The sequence below is a fragment of the Penicillium waksmanii genome, assembly GCF_028829765.1.
Source record: "Penicillium waksmanii strain IBT 27052 chromosome Unknown utg000010l:1.0-3698451.0:1.0-3701458.0, whole genome shotgun sequence".
NCBI lineage: Eukaryota > Fungi > Ascomycota > Eurotiomycetes > Eurotiales > Aspergillaceae > Penicillium > Penicillium waksmanii.
In genome coordinates, this window is record NW_026643256.1 from 702,389 (window position 1) to 718,457 (window position 16,069).

General features: G+C 48.6%; 9 protein-coding genes across 9 annotated transcripts; 5 read left to right on the top strand and 4 right to left on the bottom strand.

The window, feature by feature from the left end:
* Positions 1 to 10: 10 nt before the first annotated feature.
* Positions 11 to 265, top strand: N7481_012221 (Tetratricopeptide-like helical; the record flags this gene model as incomplete). The annotated part of the gene is made up of 1 exon (XM_057271440.1): positions 11 to 265. One exon carries the CDS (start codon positions 11 to 13, stop codon positions 263 to 265), a length of 255 nt encoding a protein of 84 aa, XP_057115628.1.
* Positions 266 to 620: 355 nt separating this feature from the next.
* Positions 621 to 1,980, top strand: N7481_012222 (uncharacterized protein; the record flags this gene model as incomplete). Its single annotated transcript, XM_057271441.1, has 3 exons — positions 621 to 1,538; positions 1,630 to 1,834; positions 1,904 to 1,980. The coding sequence occupies 3 exons, from the start codon at positions 621 to 623 to the stop codon at positions 1,978 to 1,980; spliced, it is 1,200 nt and encodes a 399-aa protein (XP_057115629.1).
* Positions 1,981 to 2,484: 504 nt separating this feature from the next.
* Positions 2,485 to 4,139, top strand: N7481_012223 (esterase-like/phytase family protein; the record flags this gene model as incomplete). Its single annotated transcript, XM_057271442.1, has 4 exons — positions 2,485 to 2,741; positions 2,811 to 2,974; positions 3,033 to 3,971; positions 4,051 to 4,139. 4 exons carry the CDS (start codon positions 2,485 to 2,487, stop codon positions 4,137 to 4,139), a joined length of 1,449 nt encoding a protein of 482 aa, XP_057115630.1.
* A 386-nt stretch (positions 4,140 to 4,525) lies between these two features.
* Positions 4,526 to 5,932, bottom strand: N7481_012224 (putative tubulin-specific chaperone c; the record flags this gene model as incomplete). The annotated part of the gene is made up of 4 exons (XM_057271443.1): positions 4,526 to 4,732; positions 4,790 to 5,512; positions 5,570 to 5,730; positions 5,815 to 5,932. 4 exons carry the CDS (start codon positions 5,930 to 5,932, stop codon positions 4,526 to 4,528), a joined length of 1,209 nt encoding a protein of 402 aa, XP_057115631.1.
* Positions 5,933 to 8,209: 2,277 nt separating this feature from the next.
* On the bottom strand, positions 8,210 to 8,419 carry N7481_012225 (uncharacterized protein; the record flags this gene model as incomplete). Its single annotated transcript, XM_057271444.1, has 1 exon — positions 8,210 to 8,419. The coding sequence occupies one exon, from the start codon at positions 8,417 to 8,419 to the stop codon at positions 8,210 to 8,212; it is 210 nt and encodes a 69-aa protein (XP_057115632.1).
* A 2,910-nt stretch (positions 8,420 to 11,329) lies between these two features.
* Positions 11,330 to 13,175, top strand: N7481_012226 (S53 family peptidase; the record flags this gene model as incomplete). The annotated part of the gene is made up of 2 exons (XM_057271445.1): positions 11,330 to 12,828; positions 12,887 to 13,175. The coding sequence occupies 2 exons, from the start codon at positions 11,330 to 11,332 to the stop codon at positions 13,173 to 13,175; spliced, it is 1,788 nt and encodes a 595-aa protein (XP_057115633.1).
* A 112-nt stretch (positions 13,176 to 13,287) lies between these two features.
* On the bottom strand, positions 13,288 to 13,485 carry N7481_012227 (uncharacterized protein; the record flags this gene model as incomplete). Its single annotated transcript, XM_057271446.1, has 1 exon — positions 13,288 to 13,485. One exon carries the CDS (start codon positions 13,483 to 13,485, stop codon positions 13,288 to 13,290), a length of 198 nt encoding a protein of 65 aa, XP_057115634.1.
* A 43-nt stretch (positions 13,486 to 13,528) lies between these two features.
* Positions 13,529 to 14,448, top strand: rpnL (proteasome regulatory particle lid subunit rpnL; the record flags this gene model as incomplete). The annotated part of the gene is made up of 2 exons (XM_057271447.1): positions 13,529 to 14,095; positions 14,170 to 14,448. 2 exons carry the CDS (start codon positions 13,529 to 13,531, stop codon positions 14,446 to 14,448), a joined length of 846 nt encoding a protein of 281 aa, XP_057115635.1.
* Positions 14,449 to 14,665: 217 nt separating this feature from the next.
* Positions 14,666 to 15,979, bottom strand: N7481_012229 (uncharacterized protein; the record flags this gene model as incomplete). Its single annotated transcript, XM_057271448.1, has 2 exons — positions 14,666 to 15,719; positions 15,765 to 15,979. 2 exons carry the CDS (start codon positions 15,977 to 15,979, stop codon positions 14,666 to 14,668), a joined length of 1,269 nt encoding a protein of 422 aa, XP_057115636.1.
* Positions 15,980 to 16,069: the final 90 nt, after the last annotated feature.

Sequence of the window (16,069 nt, forward strand, 5' to 3'; positions counted from 1 at the left end):
CGCGGCCATCATGCTGTCCCCAGGTCAACCCTCGGGATGGATGGAGCTCTCAGCATCTTCGGACCACCCCTACCCTGCAGCTATGTCTGTTGAGCGAGCTCTCCGTTGTGTTCCGCCGCACGGAAATCTTGATGCCTCTGATCTCAGCCAGGCTCATGCCCGAACAGGAAATGCACCGGATGCTTTCCGATCCATTATGATCGCTCCATGGCGACGAGAGGGTTGGGAGGAGCTCAGCTATGCTGTTTCTAGCCAAGCGGCATAATTATTGGAAGTTTATTCATATTAAATATGCATATTTGTAGCAGGTACTGAATGAATCCCACGGCGATGAAGACAATGTATATCTTCCATTATTTCCACTTTCTCCACTAGGTATTACTACTAGTGTGCTTCCAAGCTTGGAAGGTTCGTAGGAACGCTGGATTGAGACTTGACGTCATACCTATATCAGCAACCGCTGATTTAGTACTTTATGGTACTACATTTGAGACTCCGAGTCGTTTCTCTTTTCCCTTTTGCTATATTAACCACCGACAGATTCAAGTTGTCTACACTGATCTTGCTCAGTCATATCAATACGACATTGGACGGTGTCAGTGTCCAATCTGAGAATCATCATGGCAACACGAACGTCTACACGTCAGGCTGCCCAGAAAGCCAAAGATGCAATCACAGCCTCTACCGAAACACCCGGGAAAGCTCGCCCTCTAGGATCAAAGCGCAAAGCACCGCAAGAAAAGTCTACAGAGCCCAGGAAGGAGACGAAATCCGATAAGAAGCCGAAATCGAAATCCGAAGCGAAAGTCGAGCCGAAGCCAGAGACAACAATTGGAGCACAGGTGAATGAAATACCAGATGCGCAGCAGAGAGAAGAGAAAGAGAAGAGGGAGGGGCAATCTCATCCCCTACCTTCTGCCCACCCGAAGCCTGAAGAAGGTATTGAGCTCGGCGTACACAAAACCGACGAAAGAGAAGCTGCTGTGTCGTCCAACATTCTTGAAAAGGGGATAATCTACTTCTTCTTCCGCCCGCGCGTCAATGTAGAGGACCCTCATAGTGTCAATGATGTCGCTCGAAGTTTCTTCGTGCTTCGCCCTACTCCATTGGGCGCCGAGCTCGACGAAGGCCAAGGACCACTCGACAAAGACGCTCGATGTCGCTTGCTCATGCTCCCGAAGAAGAAGTTCCCCACATCGCCCAAAGAGCGAGACATGGGATTCGTGGAGAAAGCAGGACAGACAATCCAAGATCTACAGGAGAACTTCATCGCTTCTTCGACATACCAAACAGCCACCCGCGGTGAGCGGACCGTGGAAGAAGCTCGGCCGTACGCCGAGGGAGTGTACGCACTCACCTCGACAAAACGAGCAACCCATCTAGCCTATATGTTGACCATCCCTTCCGAGCCGGGCGAGGTCCAGGAGTCCTTTGGTCTCCACCGACGGGGCAGTTGGATCGTGCAGTCTAAGAACCCCAAGTTCCCCGGCCCCCCCCCCATTCGCCCAGTTACCCAAAGAGCCGGACTATCCTGTCTCGTAAGTTTCCACCACATCTGGTCTAAGGTTTCATCCTATGCGGGACGATGGTAGTCCAAAATGCTAATTTGACATCAGCGTACGAGACAAGTTCGGCGACCTCCGATGGGTGCCACTGGAGCCGGAGTTTATCGAGTATCCCAATGCGCAGTTTTTGATGATTGGCGAGGCGCAGGATACTCTTGGTAAAGCCGCGACAGCCGAAGAAGGGGCCAAACAGCCCCACGAGGAGGAACCAGGACATGAGTTGGAGCAACTCGAACGGGAAAATGAACTGCGGGTGGAAGCGCTGCAGGGTAAGCATCTTAGATGTCTCTTGATTCTTGCAAAGGGTTTAATTCTAACATACTAAACCTGAAATACAGGAAATGAGACCGTCTATCGAGATCTTGGTTTAGATGCGCAGAAGTATACTTCGCTGCCGACCACTTGGAAGCCTTAACTCTTACTAGTAAAACATGGCGGCGCTGGGAATGGTAGCTTGGTAAAATGACAACACAATACAATATGCATTTCAGTCTTTAAACTTTCGAAAATCATGGAAGGTAACTTGGCAAAATTCAAATTTCTCAAAAGTCCTCAGGATCGGCCATCCATTGATCCATCCCAATCAAATGCGAGGCTACCGCAACCCCGCGCAAAAAAGGCGGAGGCTATACATGCCCGGAGTGGTAGGGATTGACAGGAACAGCCCACTTGAAACGCCGCGATGGCGATTGACACCCGTAAGATTGATAGCCGAAGCACTTGGCGATAGATGACGATCAGCGAATGATGATCATCTCCCACTGCACGTTGATCTCATGCGACTTGGGCGTCGCCGGACATTTGAACATACGCGTATGAGCATCCCCTGCCATGCATGGCGACACCACATAGATCGCCAGACATAAAAAAGCCACGGCGACCCGTCCAGATCCATACCGATTCAAATTTGTTAGTCGCAATGAAGTTGACTCTAGCGGTTCCATTTCTCGCAGCCGGCGCAACGGCCGCTGTCGTCAATCAGACCACCTGCGGTGATACCACGTACCAGTATACCGGACTGGCTGGTTACGGCTTCATTCCTTCAAACGCCACCGATAAATATGGCGACACAATTGGAGGCATCGGGAGCTCCATCGCAATCGACCAGTCATCCTGGCGCAAGCTAGGTAAAGACGGATACGCAGGAACTCTCTACACCGTCCCGGATCGAGGCTGGTAAGCAGTGACTGAAGGACATCAAGCAACCTAAATTGAACGATAAATACTCACAGGAAATTAAAACAGGAACACCAACGGTACATTGAATTTCCAAAACCGCATCCAGAAATTCGGCATCTCCCTCAAACTAGCCCCCAACGCCTCCGCCTCCAACCCATCAACCCCCAACATCCGCCTCAGGTACGAGGATACAATCCTCCTCACAGGCCCAGACGGCGAACCAACCACAGGCTTAGACGCTGATATCACCGGCCACGCCTCATATCCAGGCTTCCCCCCCTCTCCCAGTCGCAACATACAAGGGTAATGGCTTCGGCGGCCCCGGCAAGGGTGGCCGGCGCGTCTCCGTTGACTCAGAGGGCCTGGCCCTCGATCCGAACGGCGGATTCTGGGTCTCGGACGAGTATGGACCGTACGTGTACAAGTTCAGCGCATCCGGACGCATGGAGCACGCGATCCAACCACCACAAGCATTCCTGCCTCGCCGCAACGGCTCTATCAGCTTCAATTCCAACACCCCGCCACTCTATAACCCCAATGAGATCCCCGATCCGGAAGATACCCAGTCTGGCCGTGCTAATAACCAGGGTTTCGAAGGACTGACTATTTCTGCCGACGGAAAGACGCTCTATACGCTTATTCAGAGCGCGCTGGATCAGGAGGGTGGTCCGGGTAAATCATCTCGGGGATCTGCCCGCTTGATTGCGTATGATATCTCGACGTCCAAGCCAGAGTATATTCATGAATGGGTCGTGATCTTACCCAAATATGACGATCCGGCGAAGTCCAAGCCTGTTGTTGCGGCGCAGTCGGAAATCCACCAATTGCCCAGCGGCGATTTCCTAGTCCTCGCGCGCGATTCGGGACACGGGCGTGGTCAGGAAGAATCGCGGTCTTTGTATAGACATGCAGACGTTTTCTCTGTTAAGGGGGATGCGACGGATGTGAAGGGGAAGAAGAACTATGATTCTGTGAAGGGGGCGATCGCTTCTTCTGAAGGGGTTCTTGATTCGGATATCACTCCTGCGCAGTATTGTTCCTTCCTGGACTATAATGTTGAGAGTGAACTTGCTAAATTTGGGCTGCATAATGGGGGTTCGCAGGATCGGTTTTTGCTCAATGAGAAATGGGAGAGCTTGGCGGTTGTTCCTGCTAACCCCAATGCGGAGGGAGGAGATGAGTATATTCTCCTTAGTGTTAGTGATAATGATTTTATCACCCAAGATGGTAAGCGCATACTGCTAGTACCTAATATGATATGGGTCGCAAAGTCGAATTGGGATTTTTGCTAACCTTCTTGCTCCAGGACATATGAACTTTGGAAAGTTCCGTTATAGCGATGAATCTGGCTTCAATTTGGATACCCAGGTTCTCGCTTTCCACCTGAAGATTTAAGTTGGGAAGGGATAGAGATGGGGAAGATGGGGATTTCTTCGATAAGTAAACCAGGTAGTCCTTTTGTATTTTCCTTGACCTCCTAGTACATAGCAAACAAGATTTGAATCATAACATCGGTTAGTTTTTCAAGAACGCTTCCAAAGAAAGAGCAGGGGAGAGTCAATGTTTCGCGACCCTGCCTTCAAAGAGTGACCTCGGAAGGTCTCTCCAGGCCCCCATCCCTTCAAATTAAACAAAACATAAAGATAGTACTATTGCTTAGCGCATCACGGGTGAATATTAAGAGTAATGACAGCTCCGAAGAAGTGAAAGGTCGATCGGAATAGGATTTCGAAACAGAGTATAGATATTCCAGCTGGTTGCATAATAGATCCAACGTTCCTTCATGGCTTCACCAATTTGATGGCATGTAGAATATCATCGAGCGACCACCCCGGCCCGCCGGGGACGATCTCGGCCCAGACTTCCTCCGGGACAGCATCGGCAGGATCCAAGAGACTCCAGTTCGGACTGGGCTCAGGTTTAATCCATTTGAAATCCTCAATTTCATTCCAACGGTCCTGGTGATCGGGGCGGTCATGATTCAGGGCCTGAATAAAGGTATTAGAGTGGGTAGTTAAAGAACAAGCGTGGGGTATTAGGCTCACATAGGCTTTTGGTATGCGGCCGAAACGAATATTCGAGCAATCTTCGATTATTGGATTGCTCGAGCAGCTGAGGTAGACGTCAACATCGGTGCAATTGTGCATGCGGAACTGGCCGCATGAAACCACAATCACACTGTGTTCGACCCCGGTGATATGCGCCGGCCCATTCACTTGGCCGCAGATCAGCAAGCTCTCCTTGATGTTTTTTATTGTTAGACTGGCATAAGGCTTCCCGTTTGCGGTGGGAATAGACATGTCAACAACACAATGCCGTAGAGATGTGATTGACGCAGGAACGGTAGATGTTGATCCCGAAGATGGGAGCATGATGTGAAGTTTGTAATGGTTGTCGACAGATACAGAGGATATACCACTGGCTGCAAAGGACGGGGCGGAGGCTGCGAGCTGGGATTTCGCCAGGATCTCCGTAGGCGATATACCTGGGAAGGAAGTTGGTGCAACCTCTGGTCGTTCCTGCAGCTGCTTGTCTGGTTCATTGAGAGGTGTTGACGGGTAATTCGGAGTCTGGTTGGAAGAGGAGCCGACGGACGAGGCACCCGGAGAACGATAGCCTGGGACGCTGCGACGGCCCTCGGCAGCTAGAGTAGCGGCATCGGAGAGCGAGATGGCAGAAGGATTCTTCTTATTCCTGAAGCTGAACTTCGAGCGAGGTTCAAATGCTGCACGTGTCTCATTCAATTTGTCCTGCAAAGCTTTAATGGCCTTGAAGAGGTTAGCTGAATTTCCTTAACCACCATTGATATCCTTGACTCCACGTACCTCCGCATAGACTCTTTGATCGTAGGTAGGTATATAGCTCGCCGCATCCTTGACTTCGTTGGACAGCCGCACGATTCCGGCAAGGCAGTGATCTGTTGCGTCGGCACGCTCACCAGCGACAAGCGATGTATCGGCGAGTCGGTCCATCTGATCCTGAAGAGCTGAGCGGATAATATAAGTATTTTTGGTTCACATTCATTGCACTGCATTGAGAAGGTTTCCCCGGATTTATCATGGGTTCATACCGGTAATTTCATGTTGGAAGTAGCGGAAGAAGCGTTCTTTCAAGGGAATATCGGATTTCGAGACGATCTGGTTGTCAGCCGACAATCGGCGGACGTGCTGCAATTCTGGCTCCGCCATCTTAGACGAAGAAGGGGGGAATATCGTTAAAAGGTAAGGGTATGATAATGCGCTGGTGGCTTGCAAAACGTCGGAACCTGGCAAGTTGATCACGCGGGGGGGGATGGAATAGGAATGACGTCGGTCCGATCGAGGGATCGTGCCACCCCGCAATGCTGAATGCTGTATATGCCGGAAGAATTGCAGGGGCAGCGAGATAGTTAAAATATGGGACGATAAAACAGGGATCGATAGGCAAGAGTGAGACGCAATACAACGCCGATATAAGAAGTGCTTCAGCCAAGAGCTGTCAATGCACACAATCTCCACACACACGCGGGGTCGAGTCAAAACGAATCAAAACACCTGGGCACCCCGATGAGAACGGCCGCAATTCCAACAGCACGCCCGTGAATGAATGAAGTCCAGCGGCTTGAGAGGTTTCAATAATAGTGCGCAGAAGTGGGGAACTTAAGCAGCAACAGTACTGAACAATTCAACAAGCTGCCTTTGCGGTGACGTCGATCATCCCGCATTGGCCTCGGATGATCACCTGATCAGCTGATGATCTCTTGTCAGGCCACAAGGCAGAAATCTCACCCTCCTTCTTTGCGGTCCGGATTTTCAGGGATCTGACTTGGAATCAAATTCTTTTTTTTCTTTTTTTTAGATGTTCGAGATAGCTCGCTATGATTACGACCATTTGAATTTACACAAGGTTACTTTACTATGACACGACGATGACCTAGGTTACATACCTGATTGCTAGAAGATTCAGGGTATACTGGGCCCTCGCTAATTACCGTAAGGTAGAGTCGAATTGATTCTTGGACTAGTTTATACTAATTATCACAAAAATTCTAGATTGCACTTATGGTAAAATTGTTCGGTTTCGAGTTTCAAATAGATACTAATTAGTATGTGGGGTCACCCCGGGCCCATCCACACTGACCATACCATGGTACAAGTATAGCTCGATCGCTCCCTCGCTTCTTTCTTCAACGCCACCCTCATGTCTACTATTTCCGGCCATGCATATGACCAAATGATTTATCTTCTCCGCATGCTTTAAGGATGGATGGCAAAATGCCAAGACTAACTCTTGTACTCTGTTGGGAAACCTATTTGCCGATATTATGACGCCCCGGCATCCATTTCCGCTTATCCCGATGTGAGTTCCCAGCCACAAACCTTCAAGGTTACAAGGTTAACAGGAGCTTTATTCGACCTTCATTAACGCCCTTGACACTTCACATCAAATGCCCAAAGCTTTTGACACCTCTATATCTATAAGAGACTCTTGGTCACCCTTTTACCGCGAAATCTAATTATCACCTTTGCATCTTGATGCTTTGCCAGCGGCTATCATTTCCTTGTTTCGAGTAACCTGCTTGCATTTTACAATCAACCTACCCGATAAGCCCTGCTGTCTCCTTTGCTCTATTATTTAAAGTTCCCGCAGCGGGGGCCAGGTGCTATCTGGAAGTGGCGCACCATGACCTGTATAGCCTGGGTCCATGAGTATCCGCTCGGGTTTTGGCTTCCCTGCACTATGGTTGTTGGGCCATCTTTCACGGTCTGAAAAGCTACCGAACTGGCTCATTTTAGATTGCCACCCGCCAAGAGCCGTTCCCTCATAAGACGTACCAATAGAATGTCTGGCCGGCGGCTTAGGAAGATCGAGAACTCCGGGCCAAAGCTAACCCCAGGCTGTCTGTGCTAATATTATTTGTATATGAATGAAATTAATTTTGGCCAGTGCAAAATTGAAAATGATGTGCAGATGATACTATTGTAGCAAGATCTTAAACTGGTCTTTCTGTCACAGAATTATTACAAGAACCGAGATGTGTACCTTCTAAACTTAGATACTTTTTAAAGAGTCGAATGTTTCACTTTTAGTTGAAAACTCATGGATACTTTTGTGAAGAAAGATTTCAGTATGAAAACCGTACATTAATTAACAGGCCAAGGACATGGCATATGAGCCAAATGGTTTCTGATTATGGTCACTCCTTCCCTAGTGGTGATTGCGTCTCTGTAAAGACTGTCAAGATCGTACTGCCAGATTGTATGGGCCGCAAGAAGTTGAGGTTACTTGAGGCAAACAACACCACTACCGCTCGGGTCCTACATTTTGTCAGTTCGTTCTTCTTTCAGAGTGTGAGCAGTAATGGGTAAAACTCACTGCAATCTGACCATGCGTGCAGCAGAGTGGCTGGGTTTTCTTTCCCTTGTATGTGACTCCGTCGCAAGTATATCCAGAACCTAAAGTGCTCAATTAGTACCTTCCTTTCTTTACTCTGTTCGGGGTATCATACTGGCTGCTTTGCAGTCCTGACCAAGTCCTGACCAAAAGAGGATAGGGAAATTCAGTGAGGTGACACAGCAATAAGCCTTTCCACTGCAGGAGAATGTTGTGGGAGCTCTGGTTTCAAGGTCTTCGACGGGAGAGGCAGCGGCTACACTCGCAATAGCGAGCGCGGTAAGAATAGTCTTCATCTGCATGTTGGATGGTGATAAGAACGGAAGTTTCTCTGTGATAAATTGTAGAATGTTGTTTGAATATCTTGAGGATTGAGGAGAGAATATCAGAGGAAGTTCTGCCCTTAAATAGCTTGATTGAGACATTGAGTTAAAGAAAATATCATAAATCGGCCATCTAGAACCGATTTACCTGTTAGTCAATGACCACATCACACTGTGTCTAGATCATGAGGTTAAGAGACTGCCAAGCGTTTTTGGATCATAAAAAGGTATATGGAAAGAGATAGGGGCTATTTACCGACAATGTGGTTCTATTTACTGGCCTTGATGCTTGAAACAGGTGCCGTTTCCATGGTATAGTGCGGTGTACTATAGCAGGTTCGTGTTGGACCCTCGGTTGATGCCAGACCCTTACCTAGATCGGTCCATGTAGTGAATTTACCGTTTGAGAGTAAAGATTGGATTGTTGTTTAGTGACGTCAATGGATTTAGCCTAGAATCTCAAATTGATGGTATTGAGACTAAACGTTTTTCTGGATCTTAATGTAAGTATCCCAAGGTTAGCGATTCACGATATGGGGATTGTTGGGCTAAATACATCTCTTTAGCCAATTCAACATTTCTCATACTACATATGAGTGAGACTTAGCCTGCCACTGAGGGTGGATTCACCAAGTCGAACCTATAGGAATCTGACCAAGTAGCAGTTTTGATGTGGAGACAGTTCCGTTTCCGGGGTATGGAGGAGGCTTATATAAACTCAGGCCACATGATACCAGTTTCTTGGATATAGCTGGGAATTACAGGTGACAGTGGTCCATTAAACATGATGGTTTTGCCGCATCTTTCTGATTTGTTCACTTGGACTATGTATTGCAAAGGTTATCCCGTACCGTCCACTACAAGCGAACAGTTAAGCCTGCCCACGAAATCGTCTCAACAGAGCCCTCGATCGGAATCGCTTCGATTGGATTAAATACGACAAGTTTGAATGGATTGATCCCGTGGCGAATGCTTCTGCATCCATAGCTCAGTGGAGCCGCCGTCGCCAGCTGGTGTGGATGGGTTGAACTTGGCACGTTAGCCCGCGATGGAAATATTAGCAAGTAGCGTTAAACTGACTAATTTAAATTTTACAAATGATGATTGAAGCAATAAATCTGGCTATAGAAAATATCTGACATTTCTGGGGCTAACTTAGTTTGGTTGGCTACGTAATAGCTTAGGGTTTTAATATTACGAAAAGACTACAGTGTGATGATTCAATTCATGGGACTCTAGATCTTGTTTTTTTTTTCTGAAGATGGTATCTAAGAGCTATAAGATTTTCCAACGGTCTCAGTACTTCATACTATCGTATATCATGACACTGGGAATCATCTTAAGTGAGGTTTACGCCAACCTAGTGAAAAATGGCAATGCCAGCGGTGCATACCCGACCAATGCGAGTCGGCGAGCCATGCGCGGTCACCACTAGTAGTAGTAGGGGTAGTACGGGATGTACTAAGAAATAGAGCGGAGCACCTAAAGGTTGTTAGAAGAGAAAGGCCTGGGCCGGCGTCTGAATTGCTTTCTCCGTGTTGGTCAGCCTCCAATTTAAATACTATACCACTAGTAGTATCCATAAAGCTTGTATATAATAGAGTAGTACTAGTAACATAATCATGCTGCTAGTTTGTAAAGCCCCAGTAGTAGGTATTCTTCGTACAGCGAGTTTAAGACGGAAGGCTGGCTCTTTTAATCGCCTATTGTCGAGACAGAAAAATGGGTCAAAATGTGCCATTAGACCAAAAAGTGCGCACGCACAGTTCAGTCTCTGTACGGTGGTATTTTTGCCTCGACACCTATTGTGGACAAAAGGTAACAAAGGGCCCAGAGTAAGAGCCCCTGAAAATTATACCTGTGGCTGAAATGCAGGAGATAAAGTCCACCTTCAGATTTTGAAGAAGTGCCCTGTGGAATGCTATAGGGCCGTGTTGTTAAAATTAGACAGAGGGTTCAACTCTCAAAGGAAGTGAACATGTACTTTTACGACTGAGGTCTACGCCCTCGATGGAGTTTTCACCTTTCTTTGACAGTGGTCCGCGGTCAGATAGCAATCACCGGGGAAATCACCAGAGAGTACTTTGCCATGCTTGTATCGTACTAAGCACATAGTACCCACCATTCCAGATAATGATCGTGCTAGACAAAAGCCACTATGATCGACACCCAGATGGCTTAAAGGGGGCTTCAATAAGTGCTGGCTTGGCCCGTAATTTAGCTTGTTTCGTTTCTTGGCTAACATACCCGGCGCTCAAGACAAAGAAACACCAAGACCCTGTGCCGTCGAGGCAACTTAGAGTTATCGACTAAATGGAAGTTGTCCAGAAAAAGTTTTCTTCATTCAGACCAATATCCTCATGTGATGGCTTGATTGGCTGGATGCAGTTGCATCCATCCCGCATTTGTGCGCCCACGAGCAACTGTTCCTGGCTCATGCCTTATTGAATCATTTGTTTGGTAATAAAGACCCGCTCTCGGGGACCTGTATATACTATGATTCACTTGAGAATATACGAGGTGGCTTCACCAACACATATGTTTATCCAAAAGCATGGTTGGGTCCCACCGGTGTCAAACCTTGCTATAGAGACCAAGGCCTATACCAGATGACAAGTGTTCAGTCCTGTCCTCCAAGTTGGTAGGTATATGTCAAAGAATTCCACCCAGCGTAATAATCTGTAACTCGATGTTGTCTTCCACTGCAGACCTGTCACACCAATTTCATTAATCGCACGGAATATGAGAGCAATATCTTATTCCGTGTGACATTTTGATGAATTTCCAACCCCGACAAGAAGGAAATCGGCCTTGTACAGTTTCTTCTTCTCGAATATACTGTATCTCCTAGAAGATATGCATCAGTTTGGTTTTCCAGAAAGGGCTGCCATGAAGGACACCAGGTTCTCTACCTTCAAGCTTTTGATCGTGGCGATATGCCTTGTTCATCAGTCCCTTGCCATTGGAGAAATCCATCAGGTCGTGGAGTCACTGAATGAAGTACCCGAAGGGTGGAAACGACGGGAGAGACCCTCACCTTATACACCTATCAACTTCCGTCTTGCCCTAAACCAGCCAACTGTGGAATTTCAGCAAGCGGTTATCGACATCTCAACCCCAGCACATCCAAAATATGGCCAGCACATGACACGAGAGGAATCGAGGAAGCTGCTGCGCCCTGAACCCGACACCGTGAACAATGTAATTACGTGGTTGATGTCCGAGAATGTGGCTCCTAACGTGATTATTGTCGAGGGCAGCTGGATTAAGTTTCAGATTCCGCTCGTGCAGGCAGAGCGTATGTTGAAAGCTCAGTATTTTTATTACCACGATGCCGCGTATCAAAACACCCTCATCCGAACGCTCAGCTACTCGGTACCCGAGACTGTCCATTCTAACATTGCACTGATCCAACCAACGACGCGATTCGGACATCTCAGCCCCCACAGCGCCCCTGGACCCGACGAACCAATTATTGCCAGTCCGGAGGACTTGACAGCTGAATGTGGCTTCGTGGTAAGACCCGAGTGTCTTCGGGACTTGTATGATGTCAAGAACACTTCGGCAAAACCAGATTCCCGAAACCGGCTAGGCATATCGGGGTTTCTTGAACAGTTCGCCCGTCATACTGACTTCTACGATTTCATGAATGGGCTCTCGCCGAAGGAGTCCGATGCGAATTTCAGTGTCATCCGTATCAATGGCGGCTTGAACGACGAGAATTTGCCTTCGGGTAGCACCGAGGCGAGCCTAGATATACAATATGCGATATCACTGGCATACAATACCTTAGCGACATTCTATACCACCGGAGGCCGAGGACCACTGGTGCCAGACGCGGAACAACCAAATGTCAGCCAGTCTTCGAATGAGCCTTACCTCGAGCAACTTCACTATCTTATAAATCTGCCCGATGAACAGTTGCCAGCAGTGCTTACCACTTCTTACGGCGAGGCAGAGCAGACTGTTCCGGCTTCATATGCCACGGCAATCTGTGATTTGTATTCGCAGCTCGGGGCACGTGGCGTGTCAGTCATATTCAGCAGTGGAGATTCCGGTGTCGGAAGTTCTTGTCAAAGGAATTATGGATCGTATCAAACAAGATTTCTCCCAGGATTTCCAGCCTCGTGCCCCTTTGTTACCTCCGTTGGTGGGACATACAGTCATAGACCAGAGAGAGGGGCAAGTTTCTCAGGCGGTGGCTTCTCTGAGGTATTCCCCCGCCCTGCATATCAAAATGAAGCAGTGCAGGGTTATTTTGGTCAATTGGGTGACCAATGGAATGGACTATACAACCCCCAAGGAAGAGGAATTCCCGATGTCTCAGCTCAGGCAAGTGGGTACTTGATTCGGGACCATGGGATGTATATGAGAATTAGTGGAACAAGGTTAGTGTCTCGCCCTACTACACACCCATGATATGAGCTAATTCGATTATCAAAAAAGTGCATCCGCGCCCGTATTCGCGGGCATTGTGTCTCAACTAAATGCGGTTCGTTTGGCACAAGGCAAGCCTCGTATGGGGTTTCTTAACCCTTGGCTCTATAGTACGGGGGTGTCTGGGTTCACCGACATCGTAGATGGAGGCTCTCGGGGCTGTTATGGCGATACACATGGAGTTTCTGTTCCCTTCGCAAGCTGGAATGCCACCACTGGATGGGATCCTGTAACGGGACTTGGAACACCCTTGTTCTCAAAGCTGGCTGAGCTGGCTCTTTCCGAGCATGCGACCTAATAGGAATAGGAATAGGAATGGGGTGTCGTGCGAAATGGAGCTCAAAGCAAATGTATGTATCGAAAAATAGCCTAGGTTGAATGAATAGCATGTATTGCTTCTGTGGAACTGTTCAAGTTTGGATAAACTCAAAATGGAAGCGCCAACTGGCGACGCCGGATACCAAGTCACGTGTATCAGCGCTGACCGCCCACGGCAGCTCCGTCATGCCTGGCCAACCAACACTCATCTCATCATCAATCCAGCAGCTTCCATTGACCTCGTTGTTCTTGCAATCGTTCGACCTCTCTTGATCCTCGGGATCTCTCATTTTTCTTTCGTTGAGTCCAGTTCAATCCACATATCCCGCCACCATGTCGGACCTCAAGTCCATCGTCCCAGAGCTCCACAACGCCCTGGAGCGCAAACAGCTGGACGCCGCCAACGACCTGCTCAGCCGAGCAAAGCGCGCCCTCCTCACCCAGAACGCCCTGTTCCCTACTCCTTCCACACCTCCTCAGCTTGTCGCTCTTGCCCGGCAGGTGCTCGAGCTCGGAGCCATCGCCTCAATCCGCCAGACCGACGCCCAGACCTTCACAAGATATTACCAGCAACTGCAGCCCTTCTATGATCTCGAGCGACACGCCGGCTTACCGGGTCAGGGCTCCTCCAATGTTGATTTCAGCACTAGCCAACGCAGCAAGATTACTGGCCTTTACCTGCTGCTGCTTTTGAGCATGGGTGATAGCGCCAACTTCCATACCGTGCTAGAGGGACTGGTCGAAGAGGCTAGCTTGAAGGATGCCCGAGTTGAGGACGATGCATATATCAAATACCCTGTTGAGTTGGAGCGAAACCTCATGGAAGGAAGCTACGATAAGGTGTGGCGTGAGACCAAGTCGGAGCGTGTGCCATCCGAAGACTTTGGCCTGTTCTCGAATGTAAGTGGCTACAATTATCCTATGTGCCTTCTAGGCCGGTTTTGGAATTAAATTACTGACTTTCCCCTCCCCAGGTTCTTATCGGTACCATCCGCAGCGAAATCGCCGACTGTTCTGAGAAGGCGTATCCCTCCCTTCCCATCTCCAACGCCAAGAACCTCCTCTTCCTGGAGTCTGAGGGTGCGGTCATCGAGTTTGCCCAACAGCGTGGTTGGATTCTTCACGATGGACGGATACACTTCCCTGTGGAGCCCGAGGCGGCCACAAGGTCCGAGAAGGACATCCTGGTGGCCAGCGGCACGGTTATTGAAAACACACTAGGATATGCTCGGGAGCTGGAGACAATCGTTTAATTTTCAATGCGATCATGTTACCAATTGATATGACTGGTTTATTATTTTGTTTTGGTCTTGGTCTTCGGGTGCAGATGTACTTGTATACCTGTCGGTGTTGCATTGTGTTTGATCTAGCGTGCTCATGACAACATTCATGCCTAGAGTATGGTATTGATTTTTCTCCTGAGATTCGTAGCTTTTAGGTATGCGCTCGTGGCCCCCAGTATGTTCGATATTATACTGTGGCCCTCCATACACAGACACGACGATCATAGAAACTGCTTGAGACGCACAGCAGTTCCGACAGGTCTTGCGACTCACTCGACGCCTCCGAAGCTGGCCCCTTCCACACATCGCTAGCATAATTCATACTCTCATGCTCCGTAAACTCTGCTAGCACCTGGATACTCCATTCAAAGCTTTGAACCTCTTGTTTCAGGGCCACCCGAACAACCCTTGTCCCGCCATGCATGCAACTTGCTAAAACCAGGAAGTGCTGCTCTTGGATACCATTCAGCCCAGTAACTTTTGTTGTATTAAGAAGCTGCAGCCGCCAAACACCGCCACCGAGTCCTTCTTCCGCGAGAACCTCGCCTCGTCGCGTCGCATGATACACTCGCAAACTCTCATCATAACTTCCAGTCAGAAGAAGGGGAGCATCATCGACTAGCGGAACTGGCAGTGTCAAAATGGCAGTGACACCTGCGGTGTGATGGCGGGCCCGATCATCGTGCTCGAGAAGTAGTGGAGCAAGCGTTTCCTCCTCGTCGTCGTCTTTCTCGGCGTGACTGACGAATCTGCGTGTATGCAGCGAGCCAAAATCATTACCGGTGTACATGAAAGGAACTTTATCTTCTTTTCCTTCGTTTTCTCCAGAAGACGGGATCATTGCGGCGAGTGCAACGAACCAAACCTCAATCATCTGCCTCGCTTCGAACGAGCCCCATTCGTCAAGACCGCCTTCTTCAGTGATATCTTCGACAGTTCCAAAGACTGACGTCCGACTATCTGAGAAGGTCACGGCAAATCCATCGGCAGAAGGATTGGAAAACCAGTTCTCCGGAGTCCACGCGAGAAAAAGAGCTGGGATCGAAGGATCATCGTGGACCTGCTTTGTCCATATTTGTTCGATGTTTGGTTGACTTGAAGCATCACTTGCGAATCCAGAGTTCACATTAAACAATGCGACACATCCTGTGCTACTTGCAATGGCGAATTGGCTGCGATTTCTTGGGTGGAAGTGAAGATCAAAGACGGCGTATGGAAGTGGTACTCTTTGCACCAGGGATCTGAGGAGAGAATCAGTTGCTGTACGAATCAACCCTGCGGATCACTTCACTTGCAGGTCATTTGTGGCAGGATCTAATTTCCAGAGCTGCACACTTCCTGTTTTGGTTTGTTGGATTTCGCTTTCGCTCTTGATCTCGGACAGAAGATAGGTGCCCACAACGAAGTGGTTTGGAAAGTCCGGACAGAATTCCAGGCAACTGGGCGGTTGATCCAGAAACACTGTCGTCGCGGATTTGGGTTGCTGCACAGTATCTGACATTGTAATTGCGTTGGATCTAGAAGTTAAAGCAACTCTGCGGCTCCGATGTTGGTGGGGGGGCTGATATTTCACGGTGGGGCAGTCATCTGA